General features: G+C 41.7%; 1 protein-coding gene across 4 annotated transcripts in view; it reads right to left on the bottom strand.

The window, feature by feature from the left end:
* DHRSX (dehydrogenase/reductase X-linked) overlaps window positions 1–26583 on the bottom strand; it is a 290229-nt gene that overhangs the window by 174980 nt on the left and 88666 nt on the right. For all 4 annotated transcript variants that reach the window (XM_075915713.1, XM_075915699.1, XM_075915707.1 and 1 more), the window contains exon 2: window positions 1517–1624. In XM_075915713.1, coding sequence (XP_075771828.1) covers window positions 1517–1532 — 16 coding nt within the window. In that variant the 5' untranslated portion in view covers window positions 1533–1624. The remainder of the gene's footprint in view (window positions 1–1516; window positions 1625–26583) is intronic.

The raw sequence follows: 26583 nt of genomic DNA, 5'->3' as shown, positions 1-26583 counted from the left end.
TCGTACCTGTGATAAACCAGAGTAATTGTTTTAATGTCAATGAAGTTATTCTGCGTTCCCACCAGCACAACTAAGAACATATTAGTCCACCACTGTTAGTAGCTTTTCACTTTTAATAAAGTCATATTTTCCCATTTGAATAAAGTTACATTTCCAGATTGCTGAAGTATTATTAAACACAAATAGAGTAATCTTGGGGTCACTCTAAATTATGTTCCTATAAATTAAATGCCAGGGGATTAGCAATAGGAAAAGATTAGGTAATAGATAATAGTGTTTTAAAAGTTATATATTTTTTAAATGTTATATATTTTTTAAAACAGTTAAGGTAAGCCCTAGAATTGGAGTGAAAGTTTTCTCAAAATCTTCACTAATTGTTTGTGTGGATAATTCAATGTTTGCATTGTTTAGAACAATTTTTCTGCCTTCTTTTGAGTTTCATTATATGGGACAAAAATATGACTCCCCCCCCCCCCCCAACACCAAAAAATACCTTTAAATTTTTTATAATCTTTCCTCTTACTGTAGAACTGACACCTTAAAATGTGTTACAGTCTCCCACACCCTAAGGAGAGGCCATACCTGCTCATAACACTAGTACTTTAACTAAAAATCACTAAACATAACATTTTAAAGTGTGCCCATTGTACAATTTATTTCATGTTACAGTAAAATCTGTGTTATCCGGCACACCCGGGGATTAGGACGTGCTGGTAACCTAAAAAGGCTGGTTATCGGGGGGGGGGGGAGGGGAGCCGTATAGGGCCTATGGGCTGGGAGGGGGGGCATGGGAGCCGTGCAGGGGCCAGGATCTGGTCTGCTAAAGGGGGGGGAACGGGATGTGACCTGGTGGGGGGGGGGGGCGGGGTGGAAGCTGGGGGGCGGGAGGTGGAGATGGTGGGGGTGGCCTGTCAGGGAGGGTGAGGGGTGGCCTGCCGGGGGTGCCAGGAGCTGCAGGGGGAGCCAAGATGTTTGCTGCTTGCTTCCGGCTGCCGTTCATGCCACCCCCAGGTATGCTCATCTGAGGAGCGGCCCCCGCACTTAAAGGGCCAGTTTCCTTTTTTGTTGTTGTTATTGTTTTGCTTTTCCTGGCACCAGAAATTTGCCAGTTTCTACAGTTTTCTGGATGCTTAAGTTCCAGATAGTGAGGGTTTTACTGTACTGTGCTCAAGTGTGTGCTTTTATATAGGTATTCACACTGCTTTTAGCACAAAAATGTTCTAGTTCTTAAAAATGCTTGCAACATCAACTATGGTCTAGATATTCCTATGGTCTAAGCATTGGAGCTCCTACTAAAGAGATTTTGAAAGCTCTTTGGAACAGGTATCATCTACCACTTTGTGTTTGTACAGTGCCTAGTATCATGAGGCCCCACTCTCGGTTGGCCCAAGGCATTACCATAATACACATGTTAAATAACAAAGCTTAGCAGGATTTGGCTCTGTAACAATATAATGATGGACGGATATTTCTTGGGGCATAATATACATGCGTATTGACAAAATAATAACAGTACCTATTATGACGTGCATGCCAAGTCTTGCCAAATGCTTCACAGTTTGATAACCAATTCCTTTAGTACCTCCAGTCACTATAGCAACATTTCCATTTTGTGTAGGGAAAACTACATGGAAAGAAAAAAAATAACTCAAGTTAATTCAATACAGATAAAGATATAATGTACATATTATAAAGACGTACATATATTTAATGGACCACTCAACTCTAGCCAATAAACAATGCAACAACAAATCGGGTAGACAATAAAAAGAATATAACACTTACTGTTATTAACCACAGTATAATTTTCTAGCATCAATAATTCACAAAAGATTGAAGTTGATGACATGCAAATGATAGATGTCCAATTAGAAAAATGTAGTCATGTCCATTTGTATGCATTTGTTGTTGCCCTGTAACAATCTGTCCTTTAAGAATTTCAGCTTAGCAATTTCTATTGTCTAAAGACAGTGTGGCAGCTGTTACAAGTCAATTTACAGGCTGTTTATTTAGTGAAACATGCATACAGGAAAATTACAAGAATTTTTCAGTTAGCAGTATGATAACTGGCAGATCCTTTGGGAAGGGGCTGTGTTTGCTTCCCCAGTAATAGGAAGCAAAATCACATATAACAAAAGAAAAAAATCACAAAGAAAAAAAATGTAAAAACAAAATTGCTAATGTCCACTTTCCAACATCAATGCACCATAGTCTGATGAATAGAAACAAATATTAAGCCCCTGAGAAAATGTGAGGTTTTATCTTTTTTATTCCACATTTTATTCACACAGAAGAACTGTGTAATCCTTATTTATGTAAGTATGTGAGAATGGCCACACTGGGTCAGACCTTCGTCCATTGTTCACAGCATCCTGTCTCCAATAGAGCTTCGGGGGGAGGGAGGGGAGTGTACACAAGACAATTATGGAGTGATCTACCTCTGTTTTCTACTCTTGGCTTCTGGCAGTTAGGCTTAGGGTCACTCCCAGCATTAATTTCAGACAGTACTTGGCATTAATTAAAGGGACTTTTTATGTGGATAAGGATTACATCAACATGGTTTAAGGATTGCACAATCAAGTCTTACATGAAAAAAGTTCAAAACAACAACAGAAAAGGAATTTTGGACAAACAAGAAGAACGGTTGAACAACCCATCACTTCAATTTGTTTTGTGAGCAAAAATAAATCACAAGTCTAAAATAAAATTAAGAGGGTGATCCAGGATATATGATGTCTTTCAGTATATAAAAAAAAATGTAGCATTTGTAAACGTTAATCTTTTTTTTTTTTTGTTTCTTTTGAGACTAAAATGCTGGATGCTCTGGAAGAGAAATGCTGTTGAATATTTTAGTCTGCAGCAGTACAATGTCCCTAGAGAGTGAAGTAGACACCACACCTCTATTGCCTGTCTTTTCCATTCTCTGTTCTGCCTGTCATTTCTCAATTGCTCAATGCTCACACCTGTGATGACTGCATCCTCTAGCACATTTTCAAACAAATACTTTTGTGCTTTTCCCCAGGCAGCCCCACACAATTGGAACCCCTCCCTCCAATACACACCCACAAAGATACTTTGTTATCCATATTCTAATTCCTCTCCAAAACTCTCCTTTGCTGTCATGTCTACCAAAACCTCAACAATGGATGGTGTGTAAGTATGCCAAGACCACCACATACCATGCTGAGCATTAGAGTCTCACTGTTTAATTGTTTTCCCCTATCTGCCTGTATCCATTTGCTGTCTCCTTTCTTAGTCTTAGCTTGTAAGGCCCTTGCAGAAGGACTTTTTGTTCTGTTTGTACAGAGCCTAGCTTAAGAGCATTCAGTTTCATGACTAGAGCTCCAAGGCCTTAATATATAATATAAAATGTAATATAATATAATATAATATATCTCACTTGCTCAAAAAGCAGCAGGTCTTGATCCAGCCAAAGTTTATCTAAATGTATATTATCTATTAAAGGAATCTCTTAGAATCTAGTGACAATCCCATATTTTAAGTAGTCTTTAAACACATCACTTGTGGGGTTCATGTAAGTTCTCTCTTGTACACATCCTGGGTAAACCCTGACTTCACTGAAGTGTATTGCAATGCCCTCGTTAACTTCAGTGGAACCAGGAGTTTCACCCTTATTATCTTAAATTCACAATTTTCCTTGCAACTGAAAGGACATATATTTATATTATCCTCTTTGGGGAGACCTTGCCCTGATTCTTTTTTTTTTTTAATAATGATTGGGGTTGTTGTTGTTTTTTTAAGAGAGCCATGAATATACCTGCCCCAGTAAATATATTCTCCAACAAAATAAAACTTCAAAATTATGCCACCGCCTACATTAACCTGGGGGCATGTGGGGGAGGGGAAGAGGAGCAGTTACTCACATGAGTAGACTCACTATCGACCAGAGTAACCGTCCACTCATGTAAATGTAAATGAGACACCCATAATCAGATCCTAAGAGTTAAGGTTAAAATTACAGATCTGAGTAGTCTACTAAATTTTCTATTCCAAAGGCCTTTTCCACTGTTTATTAATTTTTCTAAGCTTTCTACCTTTTTCCAAGCTTGCTCTCTCTAGGAGGGCACTTGGAAAAAAATGTTAAGCAAAAACGACTGCAGTTTTTTAAAATGAAAACAGTGAATAAAAAAAGAGAACGAATTTACAATTTATAGAATAAATTAACAAACTGCAATTTTTCTATGAACAGTTCTTTTGCCTAAACAAGTCAAAGTAGAAATTTGTAATTTGGCAAAAAATAGCCAGATGCATTCCTTTTGACCATCCAGCAAAAATTCAGTTTAACTTAGCATTTGGATTCTATTGATGATGGAATAGGACGGTCCATTTGTGTACAGTGATATAATTATATGCATAAACATCCCTAATTAATGGAAACATTTGACTAAGTTAGATAAATAAGAATTCATTAAGTAGAAATATACATTGAAAATAATCCCACAGTAGAAATAAATCTATCCCAAGACAACTTCTATGAAGAGTGATAAGAGCAAGCTACACACATGTAGACTGTTTTTTTCTCCTCATTTTCTTTTTATTCTAGAACAGTCTGTTCAGTATATTCAGGCTTATCCCATTTTCATTCATTCTCTGTTCTGATATTTGCAGTTTCAGCTGCTGTGATTCTCCCTCCTCACCTCCCCCCCCCAAAAAAAAATCTTTAGATGTGACTGCTTTCCCTCAGCTCTAAATACATTTTTTATTGCACCTCTTCTGACCTAACTATGCCTCCTGCTTCCTTCCCCTTCTCACCACATCCTCTTTCAACCTGCCACTTTTTTTTTACATCTTGTATACGCATCCCCATCACTTGTTTCAATGACCTACATCCTTAATTTTGTTCACTGCATTGGCTTTGCTACACTTTAGTAGAAATAGAAGTACTACAGATGCTTGAGGAGATGTCTACAGTGCAGTTAAGCACTGTGGCTGGCCCATACCAGTTGACTCCAACTCACAGGTCTCAGACTATGGGACTTTTAATTGTGACATAGGCAATCAGGTTTGGGCTGTAGCCTGAACTCAAAACATCCTCACTGCAATTAAACAGCCCCTTAATCTGAGACCTGAGAGTCTGAGTCACCTGGCACAGGCTAGCCAGGAGCTTTTAATTAGAGTAGAAATACTCTGAGCTGCATAACTCCAACTGGCTTCCCTTTCATGGATGTCTAGCAGAAATAGGTATCTTCCTGCAGCCTGGACTTAGATAGTTACCTCAAAGAGAGAGGAGGAGTACAGCACATACTCCTGTCATTGGTATCTCCAATTGGCTAGCTTAGGCAGGCCTAGCATGCTGGCTTTTCTGGACTGCATTATTACCTATTGCTCCACTTCCATCACAAACCTTAGATGGAAGAGCATAGGTCCTGACTAACTACGTCTAGGTAAAATGTACAATGCCTTAGCCCAATTCAGATTTAGAATGAGAAAATCTCAATCTCAACAGCCCACCTTTTTTTTCATTGAAAACCTGGTCTTAGTTTCCATAGTAGATCTGGGCTTAACCTGGGCTCCTTATGGTGTTGCTCCTTCTCAATTTGTTTTGCTATAAAGGAGAGATTCTCCTTGATAGTGTTCACATCTCACTTTCAGCATTTCAAAGCTCTCTCAGATCCTGAAGAGATGAGCCAACTTCTGCTCTCATTTGCAGAGGTGTGAGTCCCAAGTAATTCCATTGACTTCCATTAAGTCACTAATAGAATCATAGAATCATAGAGCTGGAGGAGACCTCAGGAGGTCATCAAGTCCAGCCCTCTGCCCAAGGCAGGACCAATCCCAACTAAATCAACCCACCCAGGGCTTTGTCAAGCCGAGACTTAAAAACCTCTAAGGATGGAGATTCCACCACCTCCCTAGGTAACCCATTCCAGTGCTTCACCATCCTCCTAGTGAAATAGTTTTTCCTAATATCAAACTTAGACCTCACACTGATGGTAACGAGCTCAAAATCTGGCCAAATATCTGTTGCTAATTACCCTTTAGGTTCAAGGATATTCATTATCCCACACCCATTTGGAACTATTTAATAGCTTTAGCCTCTACCCATGGAAGATCTCTCTCAGGCTCATAATTTTTGCTATGAAATATGTAAGGCGAGATCCACATTTTTGCATCATAGGTTATTTTTTTCAATTCTCTTCAAATGTCCTGCTGAAAATAAAGTAAACAAGACATTTAGTTGCTTTATAATCCCAACTAATCATTGGCAAATTTTTACTTTTCTGTGTGGAAATAAAAATAGTTAAATAAAAATAATTGCATTAAATTAACTATTTGCACTGCAGAGAGTTATTATTTGAATTTAATTATAAAGGAAATAACCCTTAAAATTCCAGTCTCAAGAGTAAGGTCCCAGCAATCACATTGACTTTTGACAACTTTTTGAAGCAAAATACTACAAGCTTATCATGGAGCACAAACTGTATCCAATACATCATTTAATTAAGCTTTTGCCCCTAATCCAAATTCTTTCTGAACTGACTTATATTGGAATATTGCAAACCCTACAGATGCTAAACTATAACTCCTTTACTGTTCACTGTTCCACTAAACAATGTTAAAGCCATTAAAGGTTAATAATTTAAATGATTAACCCTAACCGTAAGGTTTTTATTTTTATTTTTTTTTATAACTGAATACTGTACATACACATAATGTGCCTGCAGGTAACTGGCAGAGCCACAGAAGAAAGGCCAATATTTAAGCTCGATGACAGGAATCAAGGTCAGAGCTGTTTCCATATAGCAACATTTGGATTGAAAGGAACATGAATAGATGAGTACTGTTGCCAGACACAGTATAATACAATGTGACACAGCACAATCAATGTTTTTCAAATTGCTAAAGGAAAGAAGACATTGAGCTCAGTATTTTATACTCTAGTATTTTTCATCCTAAACATCCAGATACTTTTCCTTAATTTTTATTGATGGGATAAGTTAACAATGCAAAGCTTAAAAGCATTTTCATTAACCTGTAATGGTGTATTACAAAAGAATTTATTTGCACTGCTATTCTTGATTGTAATCACTTGGCTACTGAATAATTCTGTCCAAATGACAATTCTCAGAAAGGAAACTAAGGTAGGCATCTGTTTAGATATGTATAATAAGGTTCCTTGTAGAATGATAGTAAATAGAACCAAGACCAAAAATTACTATTATTTCAATGTTTAGAAAAAACACACCTGCTTGCCAATGGCAATTACAAATCGCTCTATGGCAAATCTGGAGGCTCAAGTCTCAAGTTCCTACGCAATTTAAACTTTCATTAAAAGAAAAATGTAATTTTCCATCCTAAGTCTGCAGACAGTTCTTATACCTCTTTAACCTATCACCATTTTGTCAAGCAGCAACAAAGTAAAGTCCAGAAGATTTGGGGTGGCTTTGCTCCCACTCTTTAGAAACCTGTGGCCAACAGTGAGTTGTGAGGGGAGAATGGTGAGCAGCAGAGTTTGGCACTGGAGATTTTTATGGCAGGAGAGACAAACAAATTAAGACTGAGTGTTAGGTAGAGTAGCAAAAAATTTCTCTCTTTCTCTCCCTGGTAGCAAGAGGCTGGGGCAAACAGTGATAGAGATGTGTCCCCCATCCCAAACCCATAATAAGCACAGGTGCTTCTAAAATAGCAATAACAGCCAGAAAATGCTCAACATGGATGAGCCCCCCTCCCCTTCCCATTTCAAATAGTTACAGGGAGTTAGACTTCATATTTATCACATACCTACTACACAAAGGGTGATACAATAGATGGATTTAGGGATAGGGCCAGTGTAAAAATCTCAGCACCTTGTGCCAGTATAAGTCTTGGGCTTTTCAGAGCCTTGGACGGGGCCCCGAGGGTACCTCCCCGTGTGTGGATGGGAGGGGGATAATCTGGTTCAGAAACTAACAGGAAAAGCATTGCGCTCATAAACAGAGGCCAATCTTCCAACTCCTCTACTGATCTTACTGGGCAAAAAAGAAATGTCACCCATAAAAATGTAGACCTTAATGTGGTAAAACTAGCTAGTCTAAACTAGTGGCTTATGATCTTCAAATTTGCCAATAAAAATAAATAAATGTGGTATTTCTATAGTATTTCTGTGTGCCCTTCTGATATCTATCCCAGCATGAGTATTAAGAGACAGGTGTTTGTATAGAGCCTAACTGACATGGTGAGGTGCTGGTCCATGAATACAGCTCCATGGCTCTACAGTCATGGCTTGCAGAGTCTCATGCTACTCATAGGATTAAAATTTTAAAATGTCTCAGTTCCACAGCTTTGGGCAAGTCACTTACCCTGCATTAACAAAGAAATACTTCTCCCTTTCCTCATAAGAACACGGGGAGAATTTGCAGGGCACTCTGTACAGCATGATATGTGTGATAAGTATTTAGTGTTTATTTTAATTTCATATTAAGATTTTACAAGAGGCCTCCAGATAAAAATCAGATTTAAGATCTTGCCATGTAAAGAGAGCACCATATTAGAAATGATGTGACAAAATTTGTTACAATGGTAATGTGTGATTTAGCTGAGTGAATGAAACATCAGAATATTCTTTGCAAAAGGAATGTATTGATACCCTAAATGACAGGTTTTTAGATAAACTTCTCTTGATACTTACCAACATCGATTCTATGATTAGAAGCCAAAGGGGGGGGAACCCTCTCAATTCCATTTATTGCTTAGAAATGTGCTGCCATAGAGACATTCATTTGCATAGGCGACTTACCAACAATTCCCCCACTGACACTTGGGCGGTCACCATCTACTATATATTTGAGAGAGTTTGTCTGTATGTTTGTTCAAGAACTCCCCCAAAACAGTAAGAACTAAGACCACCAAACAGCATCCTCTTATGATAATTTAAAAGCAACCATAAGGGTTTGGTTGTGCCAGGAAAATGGGATGTGTCTAGAAGGGATTGCTTCCCATAAAACCATTCAGAAGAGAGACAGAATCACTAGGCAGATGATGGGGGCTGACTGTGGGTGTGCTACCCCTCCTCCTATTTGGGACTGCCCCAGCCCCTGTACTCTTTGCAAGGGGGGCTGAAACTCCCTACCCCTTCCAGATTCCTACTGGGACATTGCTGACTGTTCACTTTCAGCAGGGAGTGAGGGAAAAGTGCACAGTTTGCTGCATTCTTCACTCTAGCTGGGGAGTGCAGGGGCAGATGAAACTGGGCCTACCCAGCCTAATAGACATGCACCTCTTTCTTGGCTGTGCCTGCTGGAGCTGCAGGCGAAACTGGAGAGGTACTTCTCACCTGGCCCAAGATGCTGCTGCTGTAGTGTGAGGGCTGCAGTAGTCTTTTTCCTGAGCCAGCCCTTGATCCCTAACTCCACCCTACAGCAATGATTTAAATTAAGCATGTACATTTTCATCGTATTTTTCCAAAACCAAAAATTAATTGACTTTAGGACTCAAGCAATGCCAGGTAAATCTTCTAGTAACTAATGTCAGGTACATCTTCTACTAACTATTTATAAACTTGATTTTTGGCGGGACATTCTCACCAGCAGATAGGAAGGAAGTTAGACTATTGTGAAAGTTACCAGAAGAAGGATCTTTTACTGTTTACTTGCATATATATTCTGTTGCTGTGTTTTCCCAACACTATGATCTCCTTGTTTATATGCAGTCTCAGAGGGCAAGTGTGCTTAGTTTTCCTAGATTTCTGAAGGAAGCTTCACTCTAGCTGAGGGTATGTCTACACTACCCCCCTAGTTCGAACTAGCGGGGTAATGTATGCATACCGAACTTGCTAATGAAGCCTGGGATTTGAATTTCCCGGGCTTCATTAGCATAAAGCCGGCGCCGCCATTTTTAAAAGCCGGCTAGTGCGAACCCCGTGCCGCACGGCTACACGCGGCACGGACTAGATAGTTCGGATTAGGCTTCTAATCCGAACTATCTGTACGCCTCGTGGAACCCTAACCCTAGGAAGCCTAATCCGAACTATCTAGTCCGTGCCGCGTGTAGCCGCGCGGCACGGGGTTCGCACTAGCCGGCTTTTAAAAATGGCGGCGCCGGCTTTATGCTAATGAAGCCCGGGAAATTCAAATCCCGGGCTTCATTAGCAAGTTCGGTATGCATACATTACCCCCCTAGTTCGAACTAGCGGGGTAGTGTAGACATACCCTGAGATATTTTTAAGAGAGATCATAGCTGTATTAAACCCTGCTCTTTTCACTGCTGTTAACCATCAGGCAGAAGTCTTACATAGAAAGATTAGGAGCTCATTTTCTAACAATTTAAATAGGGCCTCCGCATCCCTCTTCATGCTGAGTGGCAAGGCACCGTTTTTCCTGTACTTCTGTAGATTTCCTATGGGCAGGCTGCCTCTCCTTCCCTCATTCTCACTACTATAGAACCACAATGGACTCACTGCAGTCAAGGCCAACAGTAATGGGTCCCAAAAGACACAAAGCCTCTGCCTGCCTGACCACCAAGAGAGGAGACTGAAGGGGCAGTTAAAGAGACTGTCTAAATAATAGAAATTTACATGCACTTTCAGTTTCAGTCTTCCATGACAACAGGATTCAATACTTGATGAAACAATGGTCTGATCCAACGTGGTAAATCCTATCTTTTGAAAATGTAAATCCACATTGACTGATTCAGACTAACCCACTAAAGAAGAGAATTCGGCCCAACAAACATGGAGAGGCCTTGAGAAAAAGGGAGCAACCTAGCAGTTAAGATGTAGTTGTACATGCCTCAAGCCTTCACACCATCTTACTACAACCAATGCTTGTCTGGTGCTAGGAGGTTCTAGCCTCTATGTTTAGAGCTGCCAAAAAGAGAAGCAGAATATACTATTAGATAAATCAGACAAAGAAGAAAAAAATGCTAACAACTCCACAGGATAACAGGTGATCCCAGGCTCATTATTATATAAAACTCTCATGGGTGCCGATATGAGCTTTGCCTGCATGAGTGCTGTAGGAGTAGGCCCTCAGAAATAGTTCCAGAAATAACAGGATATGGGACAAATTAATTTACTTTAATCCTGTGAATGAAGTGAGTGAAGCACTCAACTAGTTTGTGCTAAGGGAGGCTGGCATACGACTCTCTCGGGGTACATCTACACAACAGCATTATTTTGAAATAAATGACGTTATTCTGAAATAACATAATGTATGTCTATACTACAAGCCTTTATTTCAAAATAATGTCGAGCTGGAGGACTTCTTACTCCAGCTCCTGGTAACCCCCATTTCACGGGAGTAAGGGAAGTCAAAGGGAGAGTGTTCTTCATTTGACTTCCTGCTGTGTAAACAGCACCAAAAGCCGCATTAAGCTATTTTGACTTAAGCTACACAGCTGATGTAGCTGAAGTTTCCAAGCTTAATTTGTCTTTAGCCCAGCTGCGTAGATGTGCCCTCAAATAAGGACTGAGGTTTAAGGGATGCTAGCCTGCACTATGCATTCTGCTCATGAGAGATGGCAAATTTTGCTGAACGGTGCAATCGTTTTGTCCCTTGGACAAATGCCAACTAACTCCTCCACACCCGTCAGAGAATGAAGGAATGTGTACCCATGGTTCCAGATGTGACAGGCTTGCAGAGCACAAACTCCACTGCACCATCTTGCTCCTGGGAAGTACCTGAAGATCAATTCTCAGTCTAAAGGGATTCCTGGAGGTATCTGTAGACATAGCTTGGCACAGGAAAAGCACTTGACAAAAAACTAACACCCAGCCTAATGAAATAAGGACAAGAAGTAGGAGGTGTTGCTAGAAGTGTGAAGAAAGCCTGGTAATTACTTACCTCGCATTACAAATCAACACCTTATATGCTAAAGATTTTCAGAAATTTGCTGAAGAGGTGAAGAAAGAAATTTGATACTAACACCAAGAAGTAACCATTCTCTTTGTATGCTTTTATTGAAACAATGCATTTACCAGTCATTTTGCATGCAAGAAAAGAAAATACAATCCGAGGTACATAGAAAGAGATACAGGCTTTATTTGCCTTTTGTGCATTTCCTTGATTACTTTCCATCCTTCCTTTTATGTACCTAGTATATGTACATTCTGTGGGCCTAGTTCTTTTGCCCCTTGCCTTGATGTAAATCGGAAGTAACTTTATTGATATTAGTACTGTTACAACTGCGGTATCTTTGAAGCAGAAAATACCATCTAGTTTTCTCTTGATCATACCGCACTAATGCTCTCTCCCATAACCGGAGCCTTCTGACAAAGTATTGTACAAATTAAGCAAAATTACTTTATGTAAAACTTCTCTCTGCTCTGCAAGTCATGTTCTTTTGTAATTATGTTTTCCCCATTGTAAAAAATAGGAGTTGAGGAGTGGGCTTGGTTCCAGGTGATATAACATGGGATAATGAGATTATCTCTGCATAACAACATGTGCTCAGAAGCCCAGCAATTGCCACATTTCACGACTCAAACATATCAGACAAAATGTATGATCAATATCAGGAAATACCATCTTGTTCTGAGATCCATGATAATAAAGGGTAGGTCTACACTGCAGCTGGAAGAGTGTCTCCCAGCCTGGGTAGACAGGCATACATTAATTTTGCTTGAGCTAGCACCTTGCAAAGAGCAATGTGAATGTTGGGGCAATGGCACAGCTAGCTATCAGAGTACAGACCCATGGGGTCAGGTGCGGTCTTGTACTCAGGTGGTTGAACTGCACCTCTCCCCAACGCTGCAGTGTCCATATTTCTGTTTTTAGAACACTCGCTCAAACAGAGCTAACATGATGGTGTACTTGAGCTACGAGGCATCCTCCCACATGCAGTGCAGCCATACCGTGATGATACAGTAGGCTGCACTAAGCTAAAATACAATGCTTTCCTAGGTCTTTTTCTCAGAGATCTCATAGTGCTTTGCAAACATTAAGACTTTCAGTATTTTGGAAGTAAAGCCTATCAATGCCATTTTTCAGATATGGAAATTGAGGCAGAGAATGACTTAACTGCTTTCATGACATAAATCCATGATAAATCAGGAATACAGCCATCTGACTATCTTTGCTTTAGCATTACTACTACAGTGATTTAAAACTGAACTGGACGAAACACTATAAATTATACTTTCGTAAATAACCCTACACGAAAGAGCTAATAGAAGCTATACAGGTTTTCTCTGTCTAATTTTCATGACTCCTATTACCACATTTGTAGACCGTTTAAAATATTGTATTACAAACTCTAGATATTCCACAAAGAATTGCCTTTTCAACTGTTTTACTGCCTGTAAGTTTTAACACCTTTCCTTTTTCTGCTTATTTGTTATTAAAATTAAAAAAAAGGTTCCAATGATGACTCAATCGTTTCTCACCTCTGAGTGTGGCTGGAGAGATGCACATCACCAACTAGTGCATATGAGAAGTAAGTGTCAAACAAAATGTATACATAAACAGCAGAATGTCAGTAGAGGATGTGTAATTTTAGTGGATGTGTGTCTTTAAAGTTCTGGGTAAAAGCATTTCAATGAGGCTGAGAGGGAGAGAGAGTAATTTGAAGATCTTGCATATGATGAATAATGCCACAAGGTAGATGGGAAGATTTAAGAAAACACCATACATTCCCATTCAGTCAAACTAACTTTAGTTCCAGAAATTGGTGAGACAGATAAAATTGAATACAAGCTGACTCTAGCTCCCAATAAAGTAACGGAAAGACTCTCATAGGTTTCAACTATACCAGTGCATTTTAATCTTTAGCCTCCCTCCTTTACTTAACAGTATTTCTACAAATTACATACACAATGATTCAAAAGCTTCAGAGGGGTAGCCAAGTTAGTCTATAACAGGAAAGACTTAAAAAACAACAAACAGTCTAGTAGCACCTTAAAGATAAACAAAACATGTAGATGGTATCATGAGCTTTCGTAGAAAAACCCATTTCTTCAGATGACCGGAGTGTTGGAAGTCCAGATCCAAGAATAAATAAGGGGATGAGGGGGAGGAGAAGGAAAAAAATGGAGATGAGGGGAAAAAAGAGACAGTGAGTAGATAAGCTTCAAAGGGATAGCCAAGTTAGTCTGTAACAGGAAAGACTTAAAAAAACAACAAATAGTCTAGTAGCACCTTAAAGACTAAATAATTACAAGAAGTTGATAAGAACCATTAGTTTGCACTGGGAAAGGAAGATTACACTGGTCTACAATTTTTTAGAAGTAGTCTGCTTCAGAGATAAGATGTGCTATTTATTATGTATTTTGATGTGCTGAATTCAAATATGACAATTAAAACAACTGATTGGCTACTGTTTCCAAGATATTTAAGTTTTTACATTTTACGTCTATGTATATTGTGTAGATAGTAGAGTTTTAATCATAAATTGTAAACCTAGGTCTTTTCATGTGTTTATGGTTGCTTTACATGATAATATTTCATCTGTCCTGTTTATGTAACACTTTAAAAATCAGCAAAAGGGTTATATAAATAAAATTTATTATGAAACAAAAGGCAAAAAACTATTATGTACATAGTTTAGTCCTATTCAGTATCTACTCGGCGCTTCTTGGCTTGTCTCTTGTATTCATTAAATGGAGCATCTCTTGTCACTGTCCAGCAATAGTCTGCAAGCATTGATGGGCTCCATTTCCCTGATAGCGTTTCTCCATTGTTGCAATGTCCTGGTGAAATCGCTCGCCGTGCTCGTCGCTCACTGGTCCGCAGTTTGGTGGAAAAAAATCTAGAGGAGAGTGCAAAAAATGTATCTTTAGTGACATGTTGCAACCAAGGCTTTTGTATGCCTTGAGGAGGTTTTCCACCAACAACCTGTAGTTGTCTGCCTTGTTGTTTCCGAGAAAATGTATTGCCACTAACTGGAAGGCTTTCTATGCCGTCTTTTCCTTGCCACACAGTGCATGGTCAAATGCGTCATCTCGAAGAAGTTCACGAATCTGAGGACCAACAAAGACACCTTCTTTTATCTTAGCTTCACTTAACCTTGGAAATTTTCCATGGAGGTACTTGAAAGCTGCTTGTGTTTTGTCCATGGCCTTGACAAAGTTCTTCATCAGACCCAGCTTGATGTGCAAGGATGGTAACAAAATCTTCCTTGATTCAACAAGTGGTGGATGCTGAACACTTTTCCTCCCAGGCTCCAATGACTGTCAGAGTGGCCAATCTATCTTGATGTACTGGGAATCTCTTGCATGACTATCCCATTCACAGAGAAAACAGCAGTACTTTGTGTATCCAGTCTGCAGACCAAGCAAGAGAGCAACAACCTTCAAATCGCCACAAAGCTGCCACTGATGTTGGTCATAGTTTATGCACCTCAAAAGTTGTTTCATGTTGTCATAGGTTTCCTTCATATGGACTGCATGATCAACTGGAATTGATGGCAAAACATTGCCATTATGCAGCAAAACAGCTTTAAGACTCGTCTTTGATGAATCAATGAACAGTCTCCACTCATCTGGATCGTGAACGATGTTGAGGGCTGCCATCACACCATCGATGTTGTTGCAGGCTACCAGATCACCTTCCATGAAGAAGAATGGGACAAGATCCTTTTGACAGTCACGGAACATGGAAACCCTAACATCACCTGCCAGGAAAGTTCACTGCTGTAGTCTGGAGCCCAACAGCTCTGCCTTACTCTTGGGTAGTTCCAAATCCCTGACAAGGTCATTCAGTTCACCTTGTGTTATGAGGTGTGGTTCAGAGGAGGAGGATGGGAGAAAATGTGGGTCCTGGGACATTGATGGTTCAGGATCAGAAGTTTCATCCTCTTCCTCTTCCTCGTCTGACTCAAGTGAGAATGATTCTTGTGCATCAGGAACCGGCAGTCCTTCTCCATGGGGTACTGGGCGTATAGCTGATGGAATGTTTGGATAATGCACAGTCCACTTTTTCTTCTTTGACACACCTTTCCCAACTGGAGGCACCATGCAGAAGTAACAATTGCTGGTATGATCTGTTGGCTCTCTCCAAATCATTGGCACTGCAAAAGGCATAGATTTCCGTTTCCTGTTCAATCACTGGCGAAGATTTGTTGCACAAGTGTTGCAGCATGTGTGTGGGGCCCACCTCTTGTCCTGATCTCCAATTTTGCAGCCAAAATAAAGGTGATAGCCTTTCTTAACCATAGTGGTTATACTGCGCTTTTGTGATGCAAAAGTCACTTCACCACAAACATAGCAGAAGTTTTCTGCACTGTTCACACAAGTACGAGGCATCTCTGCTCACTTTGGCTAAACAGAAATGTGTCCCTTTGCAAAATCAAACACTGACAAATAAGAGAGCACGAGACTGTATGATTTCTAGAGCTGATATAGGGCAATTTGTTCAGCAGAGTGATGTAAGCTTCGTTATGATTGCATCATCATGACTTCTAGGAATAACATGATGCAGTTCATATCATATATGACGCAATACCAGTTTCAGATTACATCATTCATTGTTTTGCCTAAAAAGCAAGTACTGTCCAAACCCAGTCATAGATTTATTCATAGATCCAGTCAAAGATGTATTTTAGTCATTTCTAGTTTAAATTGAGATCCCTTCCCTTTATAACTCACTTATCCTCCGCCATTCGCAAGTCCAGAGTCGTATATACTGACCCAATAGCATATCTTGAAAACTAGAGCCAATCAACAATTTTAAGCATCATTTTCGTTCTCAGTGACCTAGAATTAGTAAAGTTTTACTACATTTATTTCAGAAGCATTTTGGCTGTAGAGTAGTGTTATCAACACCAGATTCTACACACACATCCAGAACCATTAGCACATTCATTGGTTGGTTGGTTGATAATGTGCGAGTCATCCAATATCAGGATTCATACCCTTTGCATGAGAATTAAATTGTGAATGAAGTTAAGTTCCAATCGTTCTGTGTATTTGGCTTGTGGAATTGGTCTGAAACAAAACAGCATCTTAGAGATGAGTGTCCAGGAAGATTAAAGTGTTTTCCAACAGGTTTTTGTGTGTTGCCTTTCCGGATATCTGATTTGTGTCCATTAATTCTTTCCTGTAGAGATTATCCAGTTTGGCCAGTATACATGGCAGTGGGGCATTGTTGGGATTTAATGGCATAGATCACATTAGTGGATGTGCATTTAAATGAGCCTTTGATTTGGTGGCTGATGTCATTGGATCCAGTGATGAAATCGCTGGTATAGATGTGTGTGCAGAGTTTGCACCAGGGCTGATTGCAGGGGTGGGTTCCTGGATGATTATGATGGAGATGTAGTGCATGGTTACTGGAAAGAATTTGTATGAGGTTAGGGGGTTGTCTGTAAGTAAGAATTGGCCTTTCCCCCAAGGCCTGAGAGTGAGGAGTCATTTTCTAGGGTAGATTGTAGATTGTTGATAATGTGTTGGAGGGGTTTAAGTTGGGGACGGTAGGTGATAAGTGGAATTCTGTTGTGTTCTCTTCTCTGTCTGTCTTGAAGTAATTATGTTCTTCCTACTCTGACAATTCAGTGTAAGTTTTGCCATTTAATTTGACTGAGAACCTGCTTGGATCCAAAGATAAGTGAAAACTAGTTTTTTCTGCAGCTTCCTCAGTTCAGCAAATCCTTTACTGTAATACAGATTTAACTGAATACTTTAAAAATGCCAGAGTCGGAGTTCCTTAATATAAGGAATTGTGCTTGTAGCTGTTTCAAATTCAGAAACCTAAAGGGGTCTGATTCTTATCCTCCTTTGTTTTCACCTATCAGTGGTCTCCACGTAATTTGAATGATAGATCTATATTTGTGGTTATTACTCTAGGGTAACTACACCATGGCTATCAAGGTCATTTAAGTCAATTCTGCAAGGAACTCCAGTACCAAGTACTTAATACTGATTGGTGTAACCCATGACATTGAGAACAAATAACACTGAGATCCTATAACTTCCCTTCTCAAAGTTGTTACACAAAACCTTCCTAGTAGTAAAAGAAGCAATAACCTGCAAAGCCCGTTTCATTAGGAAACTCTGGCTAAAATCCTGTTCCAAATCTGAAAGAACAGTGGGCAAGATTGTTTTAGACCACTGCAAACTGCATCCTCTCTCTTCCCAGGGATGGGGAATTTGCACTTTCATGCTCCATCTGATCGAAGAGCATACTCCACAGGTCACCCTCAAACCTGCTTCTTCTAAAGAGCAAATATTCTGTTATCACTCAAACAGCCTGGTTTGCTTTTGGCAGGTTAAGAGTGAAAGTAAGTTCATTTTTACAAAGTTACAATTTAGGAAACCAACCTTAAGTGGTTGAAAGTTGAAGTACTTCACTTTGCAAGATTGGGGCAATCACTTCTAAACTGAAGTGCATGCTGAAATATACAAAGCTCCAATAATTAGAGTCAGTCTAAGTGGTGCAAAATGACTGAGTATTCTTGGGAAGAGTTAGATAACTGGAAATTTAGTAGAGGAAACAATCAGTATCCAGATGTGAGGGGGAGATATCTGACATCAAATACCCCAGAAGGGTTTTTTTGTGTCATTAAAAGCATCAAAAGACTATTTAATAGTCCAAACTTGTCACAGTATAGAACATTGTGTAAGACAGATACCAGAAGAGAGATGAAACTGGAATCCTATCACTCCCCCCACCCTGCTTTGGTCCCCTTCCCCATACTCTTTCCATCTAAATAGATAGTGAATCTTATTGCCCTATCCTTCAGATTTGTTTCTGGCTCGCAGATTTAGTTCTCAGGGAAGCATGTGTGAGGTAAAATGTACAAATTGTGCTTTATAACAGTCTCCTCTATTTAACATCTCATTTTATTTAGTAATCAAGTGTCTCTTAGCCAGCAATTGGCAACTTAGGCTAGTGAATGGGCCGCATGGGTGGCTCTCCATCTCAGTAGGCCACAAGATTGTTGTAAGCTAGACAGCTTCCTGGGCTAGGGTGGTTTTCCTAGCTGTGCTTGCATACCTAGAATTTGTGGGGTGTGCCACCTGAACCATAGTGGTGCTTTGACTGGATGCAGAGGGAGCTCATGGCTCTGACAATGTTGTGAGCAATCGACACAGACCCTTCTTCACGAGCCCTTGCTTTATGTGCGTGTCACTTTAGTAATAATGGGACAAAAAAATGACAGAAACCAGCAGAATCTGAAAACCCTGTGCATGAGCAATGGTCAACAAAAATGCCCTGCAGGCCACATAGAACCCTGCCGCAGATTGCCTTCCACTACTGTTAGCCTATACACTCGTCCATTGGGTCTCTCTCTCTTATTTGGCTACTCAAACCTTGGATTCAGGTGCACATAAGCAAACAAGCAGTGTGCAAGAAGTCAAGGGATTGTCATGTTAGTTAGACATTGGACTGGGATTTACGAAAACTGTGGCAGAGCCAGAAATTCAATACAGAACTTTTATGGGACCTTCAGAATTTATCAAATCTCTGTATCCAACTCCACCATCTTCAGAACAGAAGTACTATTTTAATCCCTCGGGAGGGGAGAGGAAGGAGGCTGTGAGGATAAATTTGTTAACATTGGTGAGGTGCTCAGTTACCACAATGGACTCCAGATAATCAGACAAGTCGGGGTGAAAGAAAAAAGAACAAAATAATCATAATATAGCTTAGCTAATCATAACTGCATAGAAAAAAAGGGTTAAGAATCCCTCTAACAGTCAATATATTTTAGAAAATAAAATACATTTGTTCATTTCTGTTCACATACAATTTCTACAAGATTTAATTCCCAATCACTTATGGTCTCATCTCTTCACCAAAATGAAAGTTTTATCAGGCTAATCTGAGATTTAGCTTGGGAAGGCTTTCTTTTTCTTTTGTGTATGATAAAATACCAATAAAATGAGTAGAATGAGTGCTTGTTCCTATGTAACAGTGCCTGTTCAAAACTCCTCCCAGAGTCGTCTGTGACTGGAGGCTTTGAATTAACAACACAGCAAGGTTGCCTGGCAGCCCCCCAGGGTTGCTGAGGCTATTTAAAGGGCTCATGGCTCTGGCCCATCAGGGTAGCACCACAGCTGAGAGCCATGAGCCATTTAAATAGGATCCTGCCACCTGAGCCACCTCCTGGAAATTTGGTGGCATGGGCAGTGGGATATAAACAGAAAGTGGCTAGATGCAGTCCCCAGGCCGCATCTTGCCCAGCTCTGGTCTAATGTTTGGTAAATTGTTTAGCTTATACAAACAACTGCTGTGCATACCCTGTAATGCTTTTCATCAGAATTGTAAAAGATTTGTAATGTTTAGAATTACTATGCGGATTTAGAGCTCCTCAGCTGTATCTTGACAAATGGAATCCAAGACTATTCCATATGTCAAAACACAAATGTAAGGGGTGAAATCCTAGCCTCAAAAACCTATTGGAGTTTTGCTTACCAAGAGGCTATGATTTTTCTCAAGGGCCATGTCAACCTTACAGATAAAACTGAAGACTATCGTCTGGGTTCGAATTAGTGGGTCTAGCGAAGACACGCTAATTTGAGCTGAGAAGGTGCTCCCATCGATGCCAGTAGTCCTGCTTCTATGAAGAGTAAGGGAAGTCGAAGGGAGTGTGCTTCCTTCGACTTTCCACAGTGTGGATGGTGACAAAATTCGAGTTAATATACAGGCAGTCCCCGGGTTACGTACAAGATAAGAACAAACCCTACCGTCCCTAAGTTGAATCTGTATGTAAGTCGGAACTGGCGTCCAGATTCAGCCGCTGCTGAAACTGATCAGTTTCAACAGCGGCTGAATCTGGACGCCAGTTCTGACTTACATACAGATTCAACTTAAGAACCCCAGGCATCCCCAAGTCAGTTGCTGCTGAAACTGATCAGCGGCTGATTCCAGGAAGCCCGGGGTAGGGGCTTCCTGTAGTCAGCCGCTGGTCAGTTTCAGCAGCGGCTGACTTGGGGACACCTGGGGCAGAGCAGCTGGGGTGCTGCTGGGTTGGTCCAGTAGCGCCGCCGCTCCTCGGCGCTACTGGACCAACCCAGCAGCACCCCAGCTGCTCTGCCCCAGGCGTCCTGATTCAGCCGCTGCTGAAACTGACCAGCAGTGGCTGAATCAGGATGCCTGGGGCAGAGCAGCTGGGGTGCTGCCGGGTTGGTCCAGTAGCGCCCAGAGTGGCGCTATGGGACCAACCGGCAGCGCCCCAGCTGCTGTACCACAGGTGTCCGGAGCAAAGCCGCAGAGCACGGGGGCAGCGGGACAGCCCAGACGCGCCGTGGCTGTCCTGCTGCCCTCGGGCTCCTTGGCTTTGCTCTGCTTTGCTCCCCCTCTCCCTGGTCTGCAGACCAGGGGGACGGGGAGCAAAGCGGCGGAACACGCGGGCAGCGGACAGCCCAGACGCGTCTGGGCTGTCCGCTGCCCGTGTGCTCCGCTGCTTTGCTTCCTCTCCCTGGTCTGCTGGAGACCAGGGAGACGGCCCCGTTCGTAACTGCGGATCCAACAGAAGTCGGATCCGCGTAACTCGGGGACTGCCTGTACTTTGACTTCAGCTATACAATTAACGTAGCTGAAGTTGTGTATCTTAATTCAATCTACTGTACTGGTTGAGTATCTTAATTCGAACTAGTGAACTTAATCCCCTAGAACAGGAGCAGATGTCTCTGATTAAACCCATACCAAGTAACTGAAATAGTGGGCTGTGCCCATGAAAGTTCATGTTACAGCTACATTTTTTGTTAGCCCCAAGGTGCTGCAAAACTATTTGTTATTTTTTAAGTTTCTTCTGTTGTAGGTAATTAAATTTGAAACTATCATTCCTACAGCACAATTTTTACAATACTCTTCTCCATTTAAGGAATGATTTCGAGACTTTTTTGTAGTATGATCTTTGTTTGACCAGAATCAGTCCTTGAAGATCAATTTTTAAAATACAGGCTAATGACCAAGCTCCTATGCAGTCTAGATATCCAAGAACACTGCTCTGAAAGAAGCATGTACAAACCTGATGCACTGCATTCTTGCCTACAATATTTATATTAAAATATACACAACTTCTGTTTGATGCTAAATAATTAGCCTGTTGGAATGAAGCTTTTTGGTAGACAACATAAAGGAATTTAGTTTTATCAAGAAAACAAGTATGATAAAAGCTTGAAGAAAGAAGGTGGAGAGCTTGCACTGGCTTGTACATTGCAGTATCTCACTGCTATTTCCCATATTTCTTTCTTCAGGGCATTTTCCATGGCTACATTTCAAATGTATGCCTTATATCATACATTGAGTTTTCTGATGATTTGAAAGAATGCCTTAGAATCCAGATTTTTTAATTCATTTACAATTCAAACTTTACTTTAATCATTTGCAAAGTGATGCTCAAACAATATTTAATGCAATATTTTATTTGATATCCAGTTGAGACACATGAACATTTATTACCCTTTAAGGTATTATTTCTCAGCAAGAAAGGCATTTGTAGAGCTCTGGTATAGTAGCACAAAACATGTATTTTCAGGTTGGGAGGAAACTACGCTATAGCAGTAGTTATTAAAATCAATGAAGTACAGGCAGTCCCCGGGTTACATGGATCCGACTTACATCGGATCCCTACTTACAAACGGGGTGAGGCAACCCCGCACTAGCTGCTTCCCCCCAGCAGACCAGGGAGACGCGAAGCTAGCGCCTCCCCCCCCCCCGCCCCCAGCAGACCAGGGAGACGCAGAGCGGCTTTTCTCAGCAGACACCTCAGCTTGAGAATAAAGGACTGAGGGAAGTGAGGTGTGGGAGAATAAAACTGAGTTCTGGAGAAATGTTTGGCTAGAGTTTCCCCACAATATGTACCAGTTCCGACTTACATACAAATTCAACTTAAGAACAAACCTACAGTCCCTATCTTGTACGTAACCCGGGGACTGCCTGTAGTACATTTTTGGACCTTCCTCCCTACCTCTCCCTGAATCTGTTCAGGGACAAGTTTTGAAACTTATACAGTGCTTAGAATTTTGAAGAATCTAGAGTACTGCCAATTAGTCAGACTCACGTTTTAAATACATAGTGAAAAAAAATCTAAATCATGGGAAGGGAATGAAAGGAGGGAAAGTGTACAGAAGAAAATAAGAAGAGGGCCTGGGCCAGGGTGATACGATGTGAGGAAAGGAGAAGGAAGTAGCAAGAAGATATGGGAGGAATGAAGAGGCATCTTGAGCAGTTTAGTACCATCTGTAAATTTTGCCACCTCACCGTTTACCCTTTTCTTCAGATCATTAATGAATATGTTGAATAGGATTTCTCCCAGTACGGACCCTTAGGGACACCACTAGTGACCTCACTCCATTCTGGAGGAAACTTACCTTCTGCATTTATTAACCTTGTCCCTATTAATTTTAACTAGAGATATGAAGGGGTAACCATGAACCGTTACCCGGGAGCAGACGTCCACCCACGGCCTGCTGCGGGCAGAAGGCTGCTCCAGCTCCATAGAGCTGCTGGCTCCCAGCCTATGCAGCCTGGGAATCAGCAAGTTTCTGTGGGGTGCCAGCAGGGCAGCAGCGGTGGGGGTGGGGCTGCGGCTCCCTCCCTCTGCCCTGCTGCTGCTTCCGTCCTGCGTGAGCTTGCCAACTCAGAGCCCATGAGCTCAAGCAGGCTGGTAGCTGGCAGCCCTCCCTCTCCTGCTGCTGCTTTCATGCCCTCCCCCAACAAAGCTGCCAACTCCCAGCCTGCATGGGCTAGGATCCAGCAGCCCCGCGGGGCTGGCACGGCCCCTGCCTGTACTGAGGGGTCTACTCTAGCTTGGCATCAGCTAGCTGGAAGCGCTCCTGCCCCCTCCCCATTTAATCAGTTAACCGGTTAAACTTAACATTTAGCGATTAACGAATTAAATGGGATTTTACATCCCTAATTTTAACACTGAATTCATGGAGCTGCTAATTTAATAAATACAATATATGATTGTTACTATTTATCTATCAAAGATTAAGTAAAAGTAAATATGTCAGAGCAGTCAGACTGCTTTTCTTCGTGCAAGGAGCTGACACCAAAACTCCTCATAAGCTAGATGGAAAGAGGGCCCCTGAAAACCCAGCTGGTGATCACTCAAAAACAGGGGTGGGCAATAATTTTTGATGGTGGGGCCACTACAAGATGTTGGAAAATGGTTGAGGGCCACACTCTTCCATGATAGTAATGTGATGGAGGTTGGGTGCAGAAGGGAGCTTGCGGTAAGAGACTGGAGTGCGGGAGGGAGACTGGAGTCTGGGAGGGAGTTGGGATAAAGCAGGCAGTTGTGACCTAGGGCAGGGGACTGGAGTGCAGGGGTTTGGGATGTGACCTAGGGTAGGAGGGGATTGATCTGGGGCAGGAGATTGAAGTGCCAGATCTGAGAGTGGGTATAGATGTAAGAGAGGGACAGAGGGTTTGGGTATGTTGAGTGGGGGGGCAGAGAGTTGGGGGAGGAAAGGACTGGGGTGCCAGAAGCAGGCTGTGGCCAAGAGACTTACTTGCTAGCTGCCAAATTAGCCAGCCTGCCTGCAGAGCTTAAAATGTTTCCCAGCCAGCCTGCTTGCCTGGCCATGTGCTTCAGGAATAACTGAGCCAAGGGGGAGGAGGGGGAGGTTTTCTTAGCTGCCTATTATTCCAACAAGCAGCTGGGAGCTGGGAGCGGGGAGCGGGGCAGCTTCTAAAACTTCCCCCCTCCCCTTCAGTTTTAAAACAGAAATGGAGCCCTGCAGCCGTGTTTCTGCATGGCGTACGGGGCTGCGGAGCAAGCTGGCAAGCCTGCCTAGGGCACCCCACTGCCTCCACGGGCTGTATCCAGTGGCTTGGCAGGCCACATCTGGCCAATAGGCCGTAGTTTGCCCAGGCCTGCTCAAAAACATCTCAGATCTCAGGTAACTATATCTAGAATATAATAAACATATAGTGTATCTGTGTGTGTGTGTGTGTATATAAAATCTAATAAATGAAATTTTAAATAAGAGTGCACTTGCTTAAATCAATCATTTATCAGATGGAAGTGCTATGTTTGCACTGATTTATTCATGATATCATCTGGGGAGAAACAGTTAAATTACCACTGCTTTGGGTTCTCAAAAAAAAAGGGGTAACATTTGCATATGCTACTTGAAAAAGTTTGCACTCAAATTGTACATATGTTCCACTTTTATTTAGGCAAGGTATAGTAATACTTATCTATATTCTCACACCAAAATGACTACATATTATTTTAACAACTGCAATTGGTTTATAACAGAGAAAACATCCTGATTGGTTAATTAAATCACAGTGTTTTAATATTATATGCTGCAAATAGCCACAGGAGACACATTAAAGTGTCACGTGCACGCTCGGGACCCCCAGTCTTAATGTCACTGAATTATATTTTGATAGAAAGAGAGAGAACATGAAACAATAAATTCATACTACTTGTGGTTCTTTTGAGTAATGCTGATTGGTAATTGGTTCCTGAACCACTCAAGTCTGAGTATGCTCTGCTACTTAGTATGGCTGTCAGGACAGAGTTGAGGGCACTTCAAGATTAGACTGACAGCAAGGACGGAGAGGAAAATCTGATCAGGTTTGTGCAAATCATGGGAACAGAGGTGATTCAGCCAGTGCTGAGCAAAGGGAACACTTGGGTGTAGAAGAGAAGATCTAACTGGAAAACATTGCACAAGGACAGCAGCAGCAGCTAGAGGAGGAGGAGCCGTGAGGAGGACAGGAGCAGCTTCACATTAGTTTGCCACATTCACTACACTGTACTGTACTGTCTGGCACGGTTGGCTGTGCGTCATCATGCTCCACTGGTACAAGACAAGATAGAACTGAGGCTAAGGCTAGCAATAAAAATAAAGGGTGTAATCCTGAGCTCTGAAATGAATTGATTACAGGCAGTCCCCGGGTTAAGAACAAACCTACAGTCCCTATCTTGTACGTAAGTTGAATCTGTATGTAAGTTGGAACTGGCGTCCAGATTCAGCCACTGCTGAAACTGACCAGCGGCTGACTACAGGAGGTGTACCGGTAATTTGGAATAGGAATCCTAGTTCGAACTACCTAGTTTGAGCCCCGTGTAGCCGCGCTGCACGGGGTTCGAACCAGCGGGGTTTTAAAAATGGCGGCTCCCCACTTATGCAAATGAAGCCCGGGAAATTCAAATCCCGGGCTTCATTTGCAAGTGCGGTATGCCTACATTACCCTCCTAGTTCGAACTAGGAGGGTAGTGTAGACATACCCATACAGATTCAACTTAAGAACCCCAGGGCTGTGTCTACATTGGCCCCTATTCCATAATAGGGATGCAAATGTAGCACTTTGGAATAGGCAAATCTGTGGGGGATTTAAATATCCCCCGCGGCATTTGCATTAACATGGCTTCCGCTTTTTTCCGGCTTGTAGATAAGCCGGAGAAAAGCGCCAGTCTGGACGCGATCCTCCGGAAAATAAGCTCCGTGCTCCACAGCTTTGCTCCTCGTCTCCCTGGTCTGGGGAGACGTGGAGCAAAGTCACGGAGCACGCGGGCAGCGGACAGCCCAGACGCGCCGCGGCTGTCCCGCTGCTGGCGTCCTCAGAGGCTTTGCTTCCCGTCTCCCTGATCTGCTGGTCTCCAGCAGACCAGGGAGATGGGCAGCAAACTCCGTTCGTAACTGCGGATCCGACATAAGTCGGATCAGCATAACTCGGGGACTGCCTGTATTTAGTTTCACAAGTTCCAATTAAAAACTAGAGTTCCTAACCACTGGCTAAG

This window comes from Pelodiscus sinensis, chromosome 1 (genome assembly GCF_049634645.1).
Source record: "Pelodiscus sinensis isolate JC-2024 chromosome 1, ASM4963464v1, whole genome shotgun sequence".
In the NCBI taxonomy this organism is placed as follows: Eukaryota; Metazoa; Chordata; order Testudines; family Trionychidae; genus Pelodiscus; species Pelodiscus sinensis.
Note: the sequence above shows the minus strand (reverse complement) of the source record. Positions and strands in the feature narration are given on the sequence as shown.